Genomic DNA, 19,345 nt, shown 5'->3' with positions numbered 1-19,345 from the left:
TTTTCCAGGCGGTGGGAACTTCACCAGACTGCCACGACTTCTCAAATACGATGCACAGTGGTTTGGCAACTTCATCCGCCCGTTCCTTCAGGACCCGCGGATGGATCTCATTGGGTCCCATGGACTTGTGCACTTTCAGGTGCCTTAGATGGCCTTGAACCTGATCTTCTCCCACAGTGGGCGGCTCTTCATTCTCCCAATCCCCGCCTTTGCCTTCTGCAGCTTGGGCAGTGAGGCTCGAGCACTTGCCGGTGAAGACCCAGGCAAAAAAGTCATTGAGTACCTCAGCCTTCTCCGTGTCCCGGGTAACCAGGTCTCCCGTTTCATTCCGGAGATTGCCCACATTTTCCCTTGTCTTCCTTTTATCCCTGACCTACCCATGGAATCTTTTCTTGTTGCCCTGGACGTCCCTGGCCAGATTTAAGTCTATCAGGATCTGCACCAACTGTGCTGTTGGGAGCACAGACACCGTCTTACCAGGGATTTGCACACAGCGTGCTCTGGAGAAAGGACACTGTCCCTGGCCAGATTTAAGTCTATCAGGATCTGCACCAACTGTGCTGTTGGGAGCACAGACACCGTCTTACCAGGGATTTGCACACAGCGTGCTCTGGAGAAAGGACACTGCTCCCCCGGAGAGACCTGCGTAGCACCGCGTGAGCTTCACTTTCCCCTTCCTGGTCGTTCTCAGAAACTCGCAGGCTACATCAGAGCTGACGGGGTAGTTGGCACTCAACCTGCCCCGAAAGAAGAGAATTGATCAGCATGAAAGGCATCACTCAAGATACTCCTTCTCCTAGGACTTTGCACCCAGCAGTGAGAGGAGGGTCGTGATGATGCACAGAAACATCATATGGGAAAACAAAACCCGAAAGGCCAATGTTCTTCTGTGGGTTTCCTGACTTTGGCTGTTTTCCACCTGGCGTAATTTGAATTTTCTTGTTAAAGTTGGGGCTTTTCAGACAAGGCTGAGTGAGAAACACCAGCAGCTGCTGTGTTGTAAAACAGCCTTACTCTACTTGGAGACATCGCTGGGACTGGGCGTCCTTGCATGGTGCAGCCAGCTCCGTACTCTCCATCACACAGACTTCTGCGGCATTGCCAAGGAGAGGCGGCACAACTGAGGTTAACTCTCTGAATCAATGCATCTCCCCTGGTCGATGACTATGAAATTGCACTTTTAAAGCTGCTCATAGGGTAAGGAAAGACAGACTGACTTACATGATGAAGGCTGTGATTCCGATGGACCATATATCAGTCTGCGGGAGGGCTCCTTGCTCTGTCAGCAGTTCTGGAGCTAGAAAAGCAAACTGGTGTGAGCCAAGCCCCCCTCCAATGCAGAGACCAGCACAAAAACAGTGGGTACTTTCATGCTTTGCAACCTTCCCAAGAGTGAAGAAGAAAAAGCTCCTAGTACAGGGAGCTGATTGAGGTAAGACACCCTCGTGGGTGATGACTGCAATGACACCTTGAGAACATCAGGCCAAATGGCAGTAATACTATACCCCTGAGCTTTGGACACATGGATGCCAGCCAGAGCGATGTTGGCCGTGACCTCTGGCTTTGTCCTCTGTGATCTGCAGGTGGCACGGCTGTCACCACTAGCTCCTGCAAACTCACACTGTTGCTGGAGGGCAGCACCTGGGAGAATTTGCTTGCTGGGGCCAACTGCTGCCTTGACCAATGGCTCTGTCTGTCTGTCACAGACTGCATACAAGGCCAAGGTTGCTGTGACTGAACTCTGTACTCACCCATGGTTTCAACATAGTCCGTGCACTTGTCCATGGTAATAACTTTGTCTTGCGTGTAGAACTGTGCATTGCCAAAATCCAGGAGTTTCAGCAGGTTGGGCTCGGTGATGATCATGTTTTCAGATCTGAGATCCAAGTGCAGGATGCTGTGTGTGTGGAGATAGTCAATGGCACTGAGGATCTGCCACAGGTAATCTCGGACCTCCACTTCTGAGTACGATGTCCTGGTAGAAGAAAGGGGATAGAAACCAGAGATGTCCTATCTACATGCCCAAGGGCACCATTCTACACCCACTATCATCCTCCCCTGGATGTCTAATCCCATGAGGCCCTTGCGAGTCGAGAAGAAACAACTCTACTCATTTAGCAAATCTATTGTATATGGAGAGGCTGGTCCAGACTGTGAGTCAGGTTGACAGATGCAAGAGGTTCAGGAGGTTGTAGAGCTGCACGTCAGAGAAAGCAGTGGTTGTGCAGAAATCAAAATGCAGATTTAACGCCCACCATTCCCTCTCCTTTAGTCAGCGGATTTCAGCAGATCCATTTTCTGCCATTGTGAGAAACAAGGTGGAGAAGAAATGAGGCCTCCTGAACCACAGTAATCTCCTTGTTATGGGAGAGGGGTTTTCATATCAACTACTGTGAACTGCTTTCAACATCTCAGCTGGGTGGCCCTGAATTGTCCCTACCCCAACCTTGTAGGGAAGCTAAGTAATTTTTTTATGTCACAAGAAGTTGCAGAACAAATGCGTTACAAATCCCGTGTGCGACGACAGCACACTGGAACAGATGGAGAGAGATGATCCAGTTTGTCGGGGGGAAAGCAATAGGTGTTTGGATCCCTACACCAGCCCTGACTGGAAAACCCTTCCCTCCACTTGTTATTACCGTAATGCCAAAGAGTGGAGTAGCTCTGGTCCCACGCACATCTCCTGGATCAACACTAAGTGCCGTGGGCTGACGTAGGCTCCCTTCAGCTGAGCTATGTTTGTGTGGTGAAGCTTCCTCAGGACTTGGTACTCGAGGAGCACAGTCTGCTTGTCCTCTTGCCAGTAAGGGATAATTTTAGCAGCTAAAGTCTTGCCGCTTACTTTTTCCCTGCACTGTCGGACGATGCTGAAACGCCCCCTGGTACAAAGGAACACAAAGGCAAGTTAAGCTTCTCTGCTACTCCTGGAAGAGCCAGGACCTTCTGTTCTCTAAAACCGTCGGGATCCCATGCTGTGTTTTTCATCCATGCCCCATGTTGAGTTATTGCATCTATTGTCACAGTTTGCACATCCTCCTGTGTCTCTAAATTGTACAGTCACTTTAAATTGCAGGAGTGAGAGCTTAACTCCTTTGGAGAGAGAGAGAAGGTGGCTCATCATGTCTTGAGCAAGATAACTAACTCCTGCAGGCAGCTGCCTCTTTCTGTTGGCAACAGAGCTTGGTGCCTAGCTTCTAGGCAGAGAACGTTGAATCCCAACCCCGTGTCTGAAACTGGTAGCTGCAAAGGTTGATGCAGCAAGGAGAGGAGCCTTCGTTAGCCCTGGGCTCACTTCACAATAGACTGAGGGGCTGTCCTGGTGCCCGGCACAGACCCTTTTGCTCTCCCAGAAAATCCACACCTGAATCCTACCAAACCAAGATGGAGATCACTCAGCCAATGATCTCAGGTTTATATGTATTGCTGTGGAGGTGTTTTCAACAAAACGCCGTGACACTAGGTGAGCAGTGCATTTATAAAAGTGACTTTTCTAAATTCCAGCCACATGCGGCATTGCCCTCTGGCTGGTTGAGTGCTCAGTTGGTTTCATTACCTTTTGATCTCCGTTTGGAAGGCGTAGGTCTGGTAGGTTGGGAAAGGCTCGGATGGTGCGATTATTTCGCTCTCTTCTTCCGTAGCAGCTGATGGGAAGTTCTGCATTGCAGCACGAAGCTCTGCAGAGAGAAAGTGAGAGGGATTACATGGGAAAACACCTCTGCCTGGAAACTGGAGCCTCTCTGAGCCACCCTCCGCTATCTAAGAACGATGATAAAGGAGACACCAGAGCTTTCTCCAGACAAGTCTGCAGGTTGTCTCCCAGCCGTGGCACCCAATGCTATTTGAATGCAACAGATTCTGGACTGTCCACCCAGTAATTCCCCAGTGTGACCACTGCAGACTATGAGGTGGATTGTATGTTGTGTCCTATGATATCAAACGTCTCAGCCACCGGTTCTCATCTTCTCACATAACAAGTCATCAGGGCACGGTAAGACACTGACAAAGAATTAGAAACTTCTTTTAGTTGGATATTTCGGGGCAGCAGCTGAAACTTGTTGCTCTGGTTCTGGCATGTGGTTGTGTCCCAGCGCTCCCTGAAATATTAAAGCATCCCTTGACACATTAAAACATCTGCTTGGAAGTGCGGGGCACATTGAGATACGTTAATGAATCCTGGGCCAAGGGAAAGCAGAGGATTTAGGGTGAATTAAAAATATCTCTGTGAACTGATTTTTACAGAATGATCCTCTCCACTGGGAGGAAATTCCAGTTAGACCATCCTTCCACTTCTTGGCAGAAAGGATACTTCCTTTGCTACAAGGACGTGTTTGCCGTGGGGTTATGGATTTCTTAATTTTAAAAACATGTGAATAGTACAAAGTATTCAAACAGGTGAAAAAAAATAGTAAATCGAGCTTTCTTTACTTCAGAGACAAAATACAGCTGAAAAATGCACTACAGTAGGGCAATAATTCCCAGTAGCAAACACCAGAACACATAAATTAACTACTGAACTTAGGACGGAGTCCATAACGAAGAGCAGGTCCAGGGCTTTCACCAGTGGCAGATCTATACCAATAGATCAATGCCTCCAGTAACGCATTCACTGTCCCAGACCTGTTTCCTTATGATCTCACGTCAAAAACTGAGTGTGTCTTCAGCGGGTAATCTACAGTTTCCAGATTTTTATTTTATTATATTTTTATATATGTTTACATATTATTTATATTTACATAGTGTTATTATTTTATTATTTATTTGTTATATATTTACACACATTCCCCTAACCGTGTCCAGAATTAGAAAATAATTTACTTTTAAATAAGAAAGCCAAAGAGGAGGCTGAGCCAAGTGGAATTGGTCTTGATTCACTTGCTCTTGACTTCTGGACCCGCATCCAAAAGGGTGCAATCGTTCTGATGCAGGAAAAACACAATGCTTTCTGGGCATTTGATCTTACCTATTTGATCCTTCCCAGTGATTTCCACTTTGGCAGACGGGTCGCTGTAAGGGCCCATTCCGGCTTTACTGGTGCAGGCTATCCTGAAGCAGTAGATAAACCCCTTGGAGAGATTTCTGGCATAGTAGCAGCAGTCAGCGATGTCAGAAGCAAGAGTCACCCACTCCCCATCTTAACCAAGGAAAGACAGAAAAGAGATTAGGACTCATTTAAGATGGTCACACCGGGGTGTTTTTTGAGTTTTGGGGTTTTGTTGTTGTTTTTTTTTTTTTTCCCATCAACTTTACTTATGTGCTGGGAATATGGGGAAACAGTGGAATCTCGTAGAGTGACGGAAAAACTGACTTGCTATGGCCAACTTTTGTGCGTGGTGCTGCTCGCTGTACATGTGCCAAAGCTGCCCCTCTACTCTGCTCTGGGGAGACCCCCCCTGCAGTGCTGCGTCCAGCTCTGGAGCCCTCAGCATAAGAAAGACACGGACCTGTTGGAGCGGGTCCAGAAGAGGGCCACAAAAGTGATCAGGGGGATGGAACACCTCTGCTGTGAAGAAAGGCTGAGAGAGTTGGGGTTGTTCAGCCTAGAGAAGAGAAGGCTTTGGGGAGACCTTATCACAGCCTGTCAGTACTTCAAGGGGGCTTAGAAAAAAGATGGGGGCAAACTTTTTGGCAGGGCTTGTTGTGACAGGACAAGGGGGAATGGCTTTAAACTAAAGGGGGGGAGATTGAGACCAGATATAAGGAAGAAATTTTTTACGCTGAGGGTGGTGAAACACCGGCCCAGGTTGCCCAGAGAGGTGGTGGCTGCCCCATCCCTGGAAACATTCCAGGTCAGGTTGGACGGGGCTCTGAGCAACCTGATGTAGTTGAAGATGTCCCTGCCCATGGCAGGGGGGTTGGCCTAGATGACCTTTAGAGGTCCCTTCCAACCCAAACTATTCTCTGATTATATCATTCTATGATCTTTCTGAAATCAGCTGTTTGATATCTAATCAGTCCAAGATGTGGCAATATTGTTTGAGAGGAATGGTGAAACTTTCCTGTATAGTTTCTGTTTATCTAATTCATGCCACCAATCTCTAATGCAAATATACATCAAGAACTCCAAACAAAAGCCTAACAAAATCACCATTTTTTTCCCTTTGGCCCAGTCTTGAATTCAGTTGAAACCATGAGGTGCAGGATTTCAGGAGAGAGCTATCCACTAACACCCTCCTAGCAAACCCAGTGTTTGAAACTTGGGCAGGTTTACTCAGCTTTTATGAAACTCGGACGATTTTTCAGGGAACTGAAATTGTAGGTGTGTTCTGGACTCATTATTCATGGGGTGTGAAGTAGAAAATCACCAGCAAACATTTAATGATCATTCATTTCACATGATGCTGTGTCCCATACTTTGCCATTACTGCTGTGCTCAAGGCTGAACTCAACTCCCTGAGATTGCCTGAGATTAAACCCATCCTTTCATTCAAATAAACACTGGTAGAGACCCTCAAACCATAGGACAAGCAATAATTCGCCATCGAAAACACAGGTATCAATGACTTTGCAGGGTACTTGTTGAATTGGGGGGGGAGGGGGAAGCAGCTGTGTAAGAAGGAGCAGATACAGCTTAGAAACAGAGGAAAGTGTCTGGAGAAGCAGCATGCAAAAGCCTACTCTCAAATAATGGATTAAACAAGGAATTTTTTTTTCAGATTATCTTAATCCTCCTGTGTTCAGGAAAGCAGGACCTTGCACGTTCCTGCCAAATACACAGAATGCAATGGAAGATTGTAGATGCCGTTTCCTGTTTTTCTTCCTAGTTGGAAAAACTTGCTTTTGTATCCTCCCCAAAGTCTTGCCTACAGTTGTGTCGAAAGGGATAACAATAAAGCAAGCTGCATTGGAGGAAAAGTGACTGACACCAGCTCCAGAGTGAAAAGGTAGAAAGCTGCTGCCCATGCTCATGCGAATCCAGAAAGGAGTGCATGTATGTTTGGAGAACTAGAAGAAGGAACATGGAGCAGTCGAATCCAAAGGGCTGCCTGTGTATGTGTGACTGCAGTAGAAATTACTATCAGACATAGCATTCATAATAATTACAGCAAAAGCAGTCCCAAGAGAGGTGGAACAGGCTCGGGGATTTGATTCAAAGTTCGTGGAATTAAACAAGAAAACATCCACTGGATGTTTTCCCCATCAGGCTCTGGACCAAGCCTTGGAAGAAAACATCAAAGGGATGATGCAGTTTTGCCAAACTTTTGTCATCTTGTCCTGGCTGTTTGCCCTAAGCTTCCTGCATAACCAATGGAAAAAGAAAGCATGGCTGTTCAGCATAGGATGAATTGCCTTTTCGATAGACCATCTTTCTCCACAGACTGTACAGAAAGCCTCGGCATAGGATGATATTGTCTGCTAGTCGTTGCTGCTGGGCGTTGTTAGTGTACGAAGCTGTCAGAGCCGTAACTTGAGAGGATTACTCAGGACGGTGTATCGGCCGTGCATGTTCTTCTGTGGCTGTTCACTTTTTGGTCACAGCTTCCATGCGACCTAGTTTGAATCACTCTTCAGCAAAGCCTTTGTATGAGTACGCATATCCCAGGCTGGTGTAGCCAGCACAACATCTAACTTTTAGATGGCTAAGTGATGGCTGTATGAATTTCATTCCTAACTCTAAACTAGGGAGCTAAAATCAGGCTGTTTCTGAATAAAAATAAAATATCCAGCTGGTGAAGAGATCATACGAATCGAGATGTTCCTTGCAAGGCGTAAGGGCAGCACTCCACTTTACCTTCGCTCTTACACTGGACGGTGTAATGGACGGGGGTGTTGGTTTCCACAGGTTTCCAGGCCACCTGCACTCCATCCTCGTAGACCTCCACGATGTCAGGGGGTGGAGGGCTGGGAGGAACCTCTGTCGAGAGGAGGCACAAAACCCAGTGACCGTTAGCAATAGCACTGCTGTGATACACACCTCTGCACCCGGCACTTCTCAGTTACAGATATTCTTTATATATATATATAAATGTATACTTTTTTTTAATATACACACACACACACACCCCCCCCAGTGGAACAGCAATTTAACCGTGCCTAATTAAAACTCAGTATTAAGATTTTGAAGTCCTGTTCTAGAACCACACGGTTACTGGAGCGGCTCTGAATCCAGGAGAGAGACTAAAGAGCGAAGAAGGGGGAATGAACCCTGCAAAACGTGCCATGCTACCAGACAGCAAGGGCTGTGGCTGTGGACTAGAGCAAGCAAGGGAGAGATTGTCCTCTGAACCTATCTGCAGAAATCTCACCTCACGGGTATTTACAGGTCACATTTTGGGGCAGAAGTAATACCGACTTCTGTAGCTACTTCTTCTTTTACCTGCTTTTCTTATGATGCAAGAGGTGGATGCTGAGCCCAGGGAGTTTGTGGCCACACAGGTGTAAATACCAAAATCATCAGCACCAACAGAGAGAATAGTTAACAGCTGGAAGTTTTTGAGCGTGGCTGAGATGAGGATCCGGCTGCTGCTGTGGACAGGTATCCCATCTGCAAAGCAGAAGATAGGAGAGACAATTACCCTGCAAATTTATATCAAGGTGCCTAAACCCCTCCCTGCACCCCTGTCCCAGAGGTTAGGGACTCCCTCGAGGGATGTCAGTTCACCTCTGAACCAGTCGATGTGCAGGGAAGAGTGAGCCGCTGTCCGGCACGACAGCGTCACGCACTGTCCGACGGCAGCAGCCTGATCGATGAGCTCCTCAACGAATGAAGGTGCTGCAAAGAAGAGGAAAAGCAGTGATTCAGAATGGCCAGGAGGGCTATGTGGAACATAAGTGCACGCAGGACATCAGAAAGCATTTTTAATTGGTTCAAGAACATTTCTGGTTCATGCTCTGGCATGCCTTTGACCACCGGTTGGAGAATCCCCTGGGCGTTGGGCACACAGGTGCAGGAGCCCCGTTCAGCCCCATGGACGCAGTGTCACTGCTCATACATGATAATCCAGATGGATCTTGGAAGGTCCATGGGGGGAACATCTGCATTGCCCAGCCCTGCTGGTACAGCTAAGGCAGCAGAAGAGCTTGCAGGAGAGGGAGCGCATGTCACAGCAAGAGTTTTCTTCTGGCCTAGCTTAAATGTGGGGGTGAAACTAAATGATGGTATTTCAAGGGTGAGGGGATCAGATCAAGACAACACAAGAAGAGAGAAGAAGAGATAAAAGATGGATATGGAAGGAGGAAAAAACCCACAGAGCATCAAATTTGCTGCTGTCTCCATGGGAAAGGGGGAGCTCAGGTTTTCTTCCGTGTTTCTCCAGGATTTTTTCTCCGCAGTGCCCAGGAGCTGCCAGCCTCACACGCCTGCCCTTCCCAGTGCTTGGCTGGGCTCTGCTGAATGCTGGGGCATTAACCTGACCTCAGAAAATGCTCCTGCTAGAGTCAAGGGGAAACTTGCCCGGGCAAAAGCAAGTTCAGCTTTGCTGACACGCCGTTTGGGGCTGCCCCACCGTTTTTCATTTCATAGCTCTATAGCAGCGCGTCTGGCCCTTACACATGCAGGCAGGACTGGGGCGAAGGAATTCGCAATTTCCTGCTTCTGCCATCCCACCCTTGGATGCTCCATTTATTCTCTTTCTAGCTTACACATAGATTTTATTCCTTTGCAGTGGCTTCCTAGAATGGATCCAGTTTGCAAGCAATGCCAAGACAAGACGGTTTTAGCAAGGACATAGTTACGATGTAAGCAGAGGAGGCTGGCTCATATTGCATGAGTTGGTCCAGGTCATCTCAAGACAACCATTGCAGATCCATCCTTAGAAACTGGCCTTACACAGCACTGTAATATTCATTAATGACAGTTCATGATAAAACTAAGTGATGACTTATGCAGAAGCAATACCTTTCTCCTTTGGCATGAGGCTTGAGAACTTGAATGAAGAGAGTGCCGATTTCCTCTTCAGAGATCCTTCAGCCCCTGTTAACAGCTCTTTTTCTACTGCCTCACTTCCCAGCTCACCAAACTCTGTTTTGAGAAAGGATGAGAAGTCATTCAAGGCCATCGTTCTCCCTGTGGCATCCCGTTTACAGCAGACAGTTCTGCCGTTCGCACATAAATAGCTCAGCAGTCACAGGTTTCCTTATTAGCGAGCCTTCAGTCAACAGGGAAGGCTGGGACAGCTATTACAAACAGAATGATGTCCTGGAGGAAGAGGGCGTATCCAGGGATGGCAGAGAAGAAAGCACAGATTCTGTTGTGCAGTGTCATCAACTTAAGTAGCCAGGGAGACTCCACCAACGTCTCCCAGTCACTTTAGCTTTAAAGATTTACCGTGGTCAGATGATAACGGCAGAAGAAACCGCAGCAAGGAAAGCATTGTCCAGCCCTGGCCTGCTTTTGTGCAAACTCAGACAGGGGAATTTGAACCACTTCCACCAGCAGATTAACCCAGCTGACTCTGCACTGAAATGAGCCAGTAACAGAGAGCTAGTGGTGGGGCTGAAGACCGCTAATTTCATAACCTGCCACTGCCTGTTTTGCAATGACTGTCTAACCACAGCCTCAGATATGCCAGGGGAAAAAGGAAAAGGCAGATTTAGCAGAGCCCAGTTATAGCAGCAAATCTGTGAAGGCACAGAGTAAAATATTTACCTTCCTCTGCCTCTGGCTCAGGAGATGTCTTTCCTTTTAGGATTCTTGAAATATGGGCAACAGAAGCTTTTACTTTCTTCTTCAGACTCTGCTCCACTGACTGCTCCACTGAATGAGACCTTGCATATGGCTTAAAGAGTCCTGGCTTGTTGTAGAAGGAGCTTTTCTGCTTACCACTTGAGTCCTTTTGGGGGCCATACATTCCTTTATGACTCTCTGACCCTTTCCCCATGGCTAATAAGTTAGTTGCCTTTGAATCCTCAGATATTTCCAAATGGTTCTTCCTGTTCTTGTCCTCTGCCTCTTCTCTGATGCACAGTCTTTTATCCTTGTGCAAATGTCCTGCAGGAGGTGACCTTGCCCTTTCGCCAAAGGGTATAAACCGTCTACCGGTTGGTTTGGGTGGAGGCTTCCTATAGTTCATAAATTCAAATGGAAAATAGACAATGTCATACAAATCAGAGAAATTCAAGTAGGCAGGCTCTACCTCTGATATGTCAAGTTTTGGAGTTCCACTGCCAAGACTGGGTGTTTCGTCTGACAGGTCTTTGATTTTCACTAAAGAAACTTCTGGGTGTTTACCAGTGTCCTTGCTCACTGACACTTGACTGGGTCTTTTTCCAGTGTCCAAGGTATCTGTTGAGGAAACGCTCACTTGGCTAGGAGCGCAGATCTCAAATGCTAAGTCCTCCAGATGCTCACATTCATGAGGAACCGTCTGTGCTCCCTTCCCTTCCAGTACCACTGACTCCTCACTCACAACAAGATAGGGTTCTGCAAGGTCATCCAGCTCAGAGACTTCTCCTCTTTTACCCCTTTGTACAGAAGGGAAGGAGGTGTCCTTGGGTGCTTGGTTACCTGGGCCTTTGTAGACCATCTCTGTGGGAGGAGAGATGTGCTTTCTGCGTTCCTCCTCACTGGAAACTGACTCTGCCCAAACATTCATCTCTTCAGAGAGGGAAACCATCTCATCCACTAAGCCCTCCAGCAGAGCAGACTCCTCATCACTGTAGAAAGAAGACCTGTGATGTGAGAGCTCCTGACTTTGATCCCTGTGGAGCAACGGTGGGACAGTTTTTCCAGTATCACAGCTTCCACTTTCTAAGGCAACGCCTCTACTCTCACCATAAACCTTTCGATGTTCCTCATATTCTCGCTCATAGACTGTAGCTGGAGCAACTTCTGGTTGTGAAGCAGTTAAGGCACCTGGAGGCCCATGCTCCAGATCAGCAGAAACTCTGCCACTGGGATAGGCAGCCCTGTGCTGCTCAAGCACCTGATGTCCAGCCTTGGGGAAAGGAGCAGGCATAGTCTGTCCTGTTGCTTGGCTTCCACTTACTGTCACAACAGATCTCACCTCACTGTGAAGTGATGCCTTTGGATGTTCTTGCTTCTTACTCTCACAGACCGATGGGAGGCCAGTATTTTGGGAGGACACAGTTCTAGCTGGGTGTCTGCTCTCCAGAACAGCAGGCACCGTGCCACTGCCTTCAGAAACCTTCTGGGGTTCAGCTCCCTCGATTTCAGCTTCGTGGGCCAAACTGGGAACAATCTCTGTGACAGCTGAGCTTTCACTCCTCAGAGCAGCAAGCCTCTCCTTGCTATGAGCTGGCCGTTCCCTTTCAGCCTGCCGTGCTCCATCGGAGGCTGAAGTAGGCATTGATTTTGGTGGTGGGACTTTTGGAACAACGAGATGGTCTCCCTTCCGGATGGCAGATGCTGTGTTGACGTGAACAGGAGCCCTCTTGCGCGCTTGGCTTTCACCATCATGAGTTGATGGTGGAGTGATTCCTGTAATACCCAGTCCTTCATCCTCCAGGACAGCAGATCTCACCTCTTTATAGGTCTTCAGCTTCTGATGAGCACCTTCATCAGCTGTGTGCAGAGCAGTTAGGGTACCTGGCTGTTTGCCCACCAAGACAGTAGTTGCTGGAACACTTTGTCCAGGAAGTTCCTGACTTTTGTCTTTACATACTGGAAGTGAATCGATTTCTGTTTGTGGGCCTGTTAAAACAGCAGAGCTTTCACGCTCCATGAAATCAGGTTCGGCAACACCATGAGCAGAAGTCTTCTCATGTGAATGTCTCTGCCTTTTGTCTTTCCAAGGTGGAACTGGGGCTGTCCTTTTGATAAGCAAGCTTCCACCTTTTAGATCCGGATGGATGTCAGTACTGTGAGCAGACTCCTGGGGCAGACACATGCCCCCTTTACTTGTAGGGGCTGACTTGGAGGTGGTCTCTGACTGGGAGAGAGTTGAAATGGACTGTTTGCCCTCCTGAAAAGCAGTGTCAGAGGCACTGCCAGGGGAAGATTTACCCTCCATGCTTTCATGTTTTTGAGCTGTTGATGCGGTTACATCTGGGCACTGGGCAGTTAGAATGGGGCTTTTGCCTTCCAAATCCTCAGCTTCCTCCTCAATGTAAGTGGCTTTTGACTTCTTCAGTAAACGTTTCCCATGCTCGCTCCCATGAGGTGACGCTGGAAGTCTCTCTAGCTGTTGCACAAAAACAGCCGGGCACCCATTACCCTCACATTGTGTGGAAGGAGGGGGCTGCTCTTCTGAACAATCCTTGCTGGCTCTCCTAAAGTCCTCTTGCTTTGAAGTGTCTACAGAACATCCCTTGCCAGGCCCCGCAGAAATGTCGCAGTGGTCACTGCCTTCAGGGCAACTTTCCTGTGACAATATATCACAGTCTTCTTCCAAAATATCTTGTTCCCTCACTGATCTTGAGGCTCTCAGCCTGTAGTCATCCAGGGAACGGCTTCGACTAGCACCAGCAATGGCAGGATGTGGTGGTTTCCTTGCAGTGTCAAACGAAGCTGATTTGGTCAATGAACCAAGCAGACTCTCCCTGTGATCATCTCCATCATCAGACTTGCTTTCTTCTTCTTCTTCCAGTTCAAACTGCTCTAGAAGGGGTTCACGGAGACCGCTGAGGGGCACCTTTGAATATCCAGCTTTCCGGAAAGTCCTTCTGGCTCTGTCCAGGTGCCTTCTGAACTCCCTGCCTGGTGAGGAAGGCCCCCTTGCGGGTAGCTCAGCTGCCTGGCTGTAGAAAGTGCTTTTAATGACACTCTGTCTAGGAACACAGACAGGTGGCTTTTCTGTCCCATCCCCAGCCTTTTCAATTCTGTCCTTATCAGATGAAAATATGTCTGTTTTTTCTTTCTGACATAGATGCGATGTGCTTTCTGTGGAAGTCCTCACTGATGAAGGCTCAGCAGCACCGCTTCTTTGGGACTGCTCTGCTTTTTCAGCTTGAAGTCTGGGAGGGAGCCCCTCCTCTTTCTCCTTTAAGATACTTGCCATGAGCTCTTTGCTTTCTGTAGGTGATTTGTCCCCCACCTCAGTTTTCATTGAAGCATACTTCCTTCTCATGGGTTTTACCGGAGGGATTGAGGTTTTGGAGTGCTTCTCTTCACTTGCATGTTTTGGAGGCTCCTGATGGCTTGGTGCATCAAATATGGACAAGTGCAGTTCGGGCGTAGAGCCAAAGTGCCCCTTCTTGGGGAAATGCGAGTTCTCATTGTCTGAAGAAGAGCCGCTGGTACTGGATGAAGTGCTTTCTTCAATAAGATGTCGGGAGATGGCCAGGGAGGTGTTGTCGTGAGTCCTTTCTAGGATTTCTGGGATAGATCGCATTACCAGTATGGATTTATAGCACATCAGAGACCGCTGAAAAGCAGAACAAAATACAGCACAATCAGATGGAAACATGGTGGGAGTATGGTAAAGCAAGCATACCAAACTGAACTTCTGCACTCTTAAATACCACACATACTAGTTTAATAACACATTGCCACCCTTTTGTACATATCGTCAATCCAGGCCTCATTTGCTCTCCAAGTCTTCCTCTTCTCTCATTCACAGAGGTGAAACTATATTGACTTCAGGGCACGTACTTGCTGTTGTGAACGGGGAAGCAGGACCCTGCCTGAGATTTTTCAAAGACAATCTGGCCGCTCAAAGCAGACGGAAAAGGAGTTTTTAACAGAACACATCAGATGAGAGCCTAGCTGGAGTAAATGGCCTTAAATCTGTTGACTGCAGTACAGCCTACAGTGACTTAGGCCAACAGAAGACCTACCATACTGTAGGAGGTAGGATTCATCTGCTCTAACTTCTGCCGTGTGAGACATCTCAGTTGAAGCTGAGCAGCTGGCCTCCCCTTACAGCCAACAGAGAGAAACAGGCATCTTCAGAAGGCAACAAATCTGAGTATTTTAGAGAACTTCAGGAAAAGAGGATCTTCTTGGGACCTGCCTGTAATTCAGTACCAATTGCAAAGGCAGCTGAGGGTACCTAACTTAGACACAACCATGCATCTTACAGGCACCTGCATTAGACCAGATGATTTCCAGGCAGTAAAAGCCTAGATAATTTATTTCTGCCACATCCATCGACCCCTCTCTCCTGGGCTTATTCCCCATTCATACCCAAGCTGAGATCTCTGCTGTGCTCACTGTCCTAGCCTGATAGACTTTAAAAGATGCAAATGTAATTAAAGATAAATATAACTAAAAAGAACCAACATAGATTAAGGCCAACTCACCTGCCACTTGCTCCGAGTCACAATGAATTTGAGCTGCTTGGTATTGATGAAATGAGCTGCTTCGAGGGGGAGATTATGCTGCCAGGTGGAATGAGAGGAAAATCATTGGTTAAAAAATCCTGACTTCATTTCCTGGGAAGTTTTTTTTTTAGGGTTCCCTCCTTCCAGAATTGTTTAATTTAGGAAAGTTACAATAGACCAAATGCTACAATCCCCTCATGGCTAAATTGTAGACAATCTCAGCTTTTCAATGATAAAAGCAAGCCCTGTTCAATGCATGTGATTAAATTCCTTCTTCTTGTTAATTTTTAGTTCTTCACCTTAGCAATTTAAGGCATTGGAATATAAACCATAACTTTGCTCTGCAAAGCCACAGTTTCCTTTCCATACAGACATGTTCTATCTGCTCATGTCGGTAGTTATCTTTTGAAAGGAAAGATATCTTGGCATGTAAACACTGATGTGCCTCCTCTTTCTGGAGAGCCATGCCTGAGCTTCTCTGTAGGACAGAAAGTAGGAGACCAAGAGAAAAAATAAACCAGCAAATAATATCAAGCAGCTTTAAAAGCTGCCCCTCCAAAGGTCTCTTCCAACCTCAATATTTTTAATGACTCTACTAAGGAACCAGGACAAACTTACCATGAACCACTTGTGGGAAAGACAATCCAAAGCACTAGGCCTGGCTCTGAAAAGAGAAAAGATCACCGTTCTATTAGCAAGTCACTTTCAACAGCAACCACAAGGTCTTCCTGAAGATGCCTGCTTCACGTGGAGACACGCATACACTTTTGTGTATGTCCTTAGGCTGCTGTTTTAGAGCTGAGAAGCCAAACAGACAGACAGAGGCTTTCAACCCAAGGTTTCCTTCCCTTGAGGTGAAACGATCCTCCTTTTTCAGTCCGAGACTCCCTGCAGATCCTCAGGAAGACCCCATGGCACTCTGCAGGGAGCCCGTTCAAGGGTGTCGAGAGCAGCCCTAAGAGTGACTTTGACTCTTTAGGTGGCCAGAGCAAAAATAGCTTTGGCAGCAGGCAGAAAGAAGAGAAATGAAATCAAAAAGCAAGTGCCTGCAAACTTGCCTTCAAGGTGCCATTTGTACTTGAAATTGCTTAATGAATGTGGTTAATATTATTTAATTCTCACATGACTCCCTCTATACCAGTCCTTGCTCTTCCCACTTCTCTACGTCATTTTAGAAACTCATCTGCCTGGAGAAGTCAGGGATTAAGGACATCACCATAACAGAAACAGGCCAATTTGGCAAATTGCTAAGTTGTGTTTTGGGTAATGGGGAATAATAAGAACTAGGGCATAACACACCACATCTCACTCAGCTTTCTACTTTTCCAAACCACCGCAGCTCTGATGAGCTGAGATCTGCCTGCTGAGACACCAACATCTTTGCACGCTGACTGTAGGAAACACAAAAGTGCACTCACTCAGGGTGCTGCTGTAGGATCCCTTTCATAAAGTCCTTTGCATCTTCACTCAAGTGAACAAAATCAGGAGTGGTCCATGAAATTTCCCCGTTCTGGATATTTAGAAGCGTTCCTCTGTCGTTCTCCCCAGCAAATGGAGACTTGCACGTTAGGCTTATTTATTGAACACCATAAAATAAAAGGAGACAGACTTTAGACTTCTATTTGCTGTTTAAATGACAGGAGCACAAATGCTTACGTGGGGCTTTAAAATGCTTGAGGGACTCCACGCGTGGGACTTGCAATGCTTGTGAGCAGTGCATCCACTAACAGGGCATCTTTCACCCCAGCATTACATGGCACTTAACTGAATTATTTATCCCAGTGTCACAGACAAGGAATTAAGGGTTTGATTTTGCACAGCTGCAGTAGGGTGTTGGCTAAAACAGGCAAGGGGAAGACTGAACCTCATCCACCGCTCTCATCGCTAACTGCAAGGAGAGCAGCTGGCAGGTCTTCAAGCAGGGACAGTGACCAAAGCCCTGGGCAACCAGGAAAGAATGAGTAAAAGAGAAAACCACAAAAGAAATTGCCCTCGTTATAGAAGGACTCAATGCTTCACTCAAATCTCTCACTTGAAGGTATTGAGGGCTCTGACTGACAAAGGGATATTGAATGAGTCTTTCCAAGAAGATTTATTTACCTTAAATACGTGATGACTCCAACAGCCCTGAGGAGAGAGGGAACACAAATGTCAGGTGTTCATCACTATTTCTCCATCCTTCTTAAGCACACAGCCCCTCTTCCTACCACTAGACACCCTGGCACAATAAGACCACCTTCTTCTCCTCACCTTTCCAAGGAAAATAAATCCCAAAAGCTATTGTTTTCTCCCTTCAATTTTTTTCCCTTCAACATTTTTAAAAATTGTTCTCAAGTAATCCTCCATTTTTAAAGCGAGATAGAGGAGAAGACTCAAAATACTTTTTTGGAGTTTGTTTGCCTTTTCTAGAAAGCCCCTTAGGATCATCCTCCCTAGTTGCTGCCTCTAATAAAGATCATCTTCTCTAAGATGCTCCTTTGCCGTAATTGGCTGTCAGAGTTCAATTATGGTTGAACAAAATAGAAGGATCTTTAAAGAGCCCTGACAGGTTTTGCATTCTCAGTGTTCACTTTCAGTTTCTTGTGTTATTTATCACTACTCCATTTAATTATTAACAATAAATGGAAATTCAGGCCATCTAGGGCAAAAGCTTTGTAGAAAGATGACAGGTTACCAGATATCGGTTGCTTTTGACACTGGTGACTGAGAAACAATTTCTGGGGCAACAAACTCCGGAGACCCGTATTTGCTGAACTGAGGCTCAAAGGGCGTGATCTTCTGAGCAAATCCAAAGTCACAGAGCTTAAGGTCTTCCCTTTCAGGATAAACCATGAGGATATTCAGCGGCTAGTAAATGAAATAAAATAAAAGGGAGAAACTTTTCTTGAAAGCAGGTGATATTTTCAGTTGTAAGTAAGAATAATTCGAATTGAGAACGCCCATTCCCTGACCAACAAGAGGCTATGGTAAGCTAGACCTGCCATTGCACGTTACCTTAATGTCCAAATGAAGGATGTTGTTGTCATGAAGATATTTGATTCCTTCCAAAATTTGCTTGATATACAATTTGACCTAAAAATTAAATCAATTATTAAAGAATTATTAAACTTTAATAGTAAATAAGAGGGTCTCTGATTCCACCAACATTTTTAATATATGAGAGAGGGAGAGATTGATCTAGAAATACTTTTAAATCTAGAATGAACTTCTTATATTAGTCTTGCAGTTGAAGTAAGGTGTGAACCAAACATTACCCCGTGGAATGAAGCTGTGCCTCGTGTCTGACCACACTGCTCTGCTGGAGCCTTCTATATGTGAAAAAGCCCTTACTTTAAAAATAAACAAACAAACAAACAAACAACCCTACAAACATACAAAAAAGAGATATAGAAATCCTCAGGTTTGATGAACCTTATCAACTGTCTAAATCAAACTCAGCTCTGGCTTGGTGTAAATCAGGCAAACACGTTTAAAACACAAATACATTTAAAAAATATGTTGTAAACCTATTTTCTTGACTGTATGTAGATGTAATCTGACTATGACTGAACAAGGAGTGAAGACTTACAGCTAGCTTCAGCTTTGGAAGTCCTCTATCTATCTTTGACATTTTATAGTGTTAGCTGACATTTGATCTTTAAAGGTCCTTTCCAACCCAAACCATTCTATGATTCTGTGATATTTCCCTCTGAGTATTTCTAAGAAAAATCAATTTTACCAATAAATATGGGACACCTGGCTACTAGATGGGAGATGTGAAACATTTTGAACTTTGAGCACCAAGGATCTCAAAAAACCCCCCTTAGAAACCATAATTTCAGCCCTCGGTTTGGGGACTGAAAGGGAGTGAAGTACAGTTGCGAGGGGATAAAGCGTTGTTGAGCAAGTGAGGATACAGGAGCTCCAGGTGACAGATAGCAAAGAAATGATGATAATAGAGCAAATATCATCTGTATTAGGTTGAATGCAATGCTGGTGGTCAAAACGACTGGCTGTTTCTAGTTATTCCCTGAAGAAACTCAACCTATCGATGAAAGCTGGTGGGAACACATTTTAAAGGCTGATTCTGTTTTGACAGATTATGACTGGTTCAAAGACATTCTTCATATTCAAAAAGGAAAATGCAGCTGGAAGGTACTGTAGTGGTACCCACCAACTCTGGTCTTTCAAATGAGAAAGAAAGATT

At 46.1% G+C, this 19,345-nt stretch overlaps 1 protein-coding gene across 1 annotated transcript in view; it reads right to left on the bottom strand.

The window, feature by feature from the left end:
- The window catches only part of OBSCN (obscurin, cytoskeletal calmodulin and titin-interacting RhoGEF), a 203,829-nt gene that overhangs the window by 3,213 nt on the left and 181,271 nt on the right, over window positions 1–19,345 (bottom strand). Inside the window, exons 108-124 of the mRNA XM_009333308.1 lie at window positions 18,154–18,233; window positions 17,834–18,006; window positions 17,260–17,286; window positions 16,578–16,730; window positions 15,778–15,823; window positions 15,139–15,216; window positions 10,586–14,261; window positions 9,836–9,958; window positions 8,600–8,710; window positions 8,315–8,482; window positions 7,730–7,852; window positions 4,961–5,131; window positions 3,554–3,674; window positions 2,640–2,879; window positions 1,752–1,975; window positions 1,222–1,297; window positions 588–737 (exon numbers count right to left, since the gene is read on the bottom strand). Coding sequence (XP_009331583.1) covers window positions 588–737; window positions 1,222–1,297; window positions 1,752–1,975; window positions 2,640–2,879; window positions 3,554–3,674; window positions 4,961–5,131; window positions 7,730–7,852; window positions 8,315–8,482; window positions 8,600–8,710; window positions 9,836–9,958; window positions 10,586–14,261; window positions 15,139–15,216; window positions 15,778–15,823; window positions 16,578–16,730; window positions 17,260–17,286; window positions 17,834–18,006; window positions 18,154–18,233 — 5,740 coding nt within the window. The remainder of the gene's footprint in view (window positions 1–587; window positions 738–1,221; window positions 1,298–1,751; window positions 1,976–2,639; window positions 2,880–3,553; window positions 3,675–4,960; window positions 5,132–7,729; window positions 7,853–8,314; window positions 8,483–8,599; window positions 8,711–9,835; window positions 9,959–10,585; window positions 14,262–15,138; window positions 15,217–15,777; window positions 15,824–16,577; window positions 16,731–17,259; window positions 17,287–17,833; window positions 18,007–18,153; window positions 18,234–19,345) is intronic.

This window comes from Pygoscelis adeliae, unplaced genomic scaffold, assembly GCF_000699105.1.
Source record: "Pygoscelis adeliae isolate BGI_AS28 unplaced genomic scaffold, ASM69910v1 Scaffold88, whole genome shotgun sequence".
NCBI lineage: Eukaryota > Metazoa > Chordata > Aves > Sphenisciformes > Spheniscidae > Pygoscelis > Pygoscelis adeliae.
The sequence above is the reverse complement of the archived record's forward strand: the minus strand, read 5'-3'. Positions and strand labels throughout refer to the sequence as shown.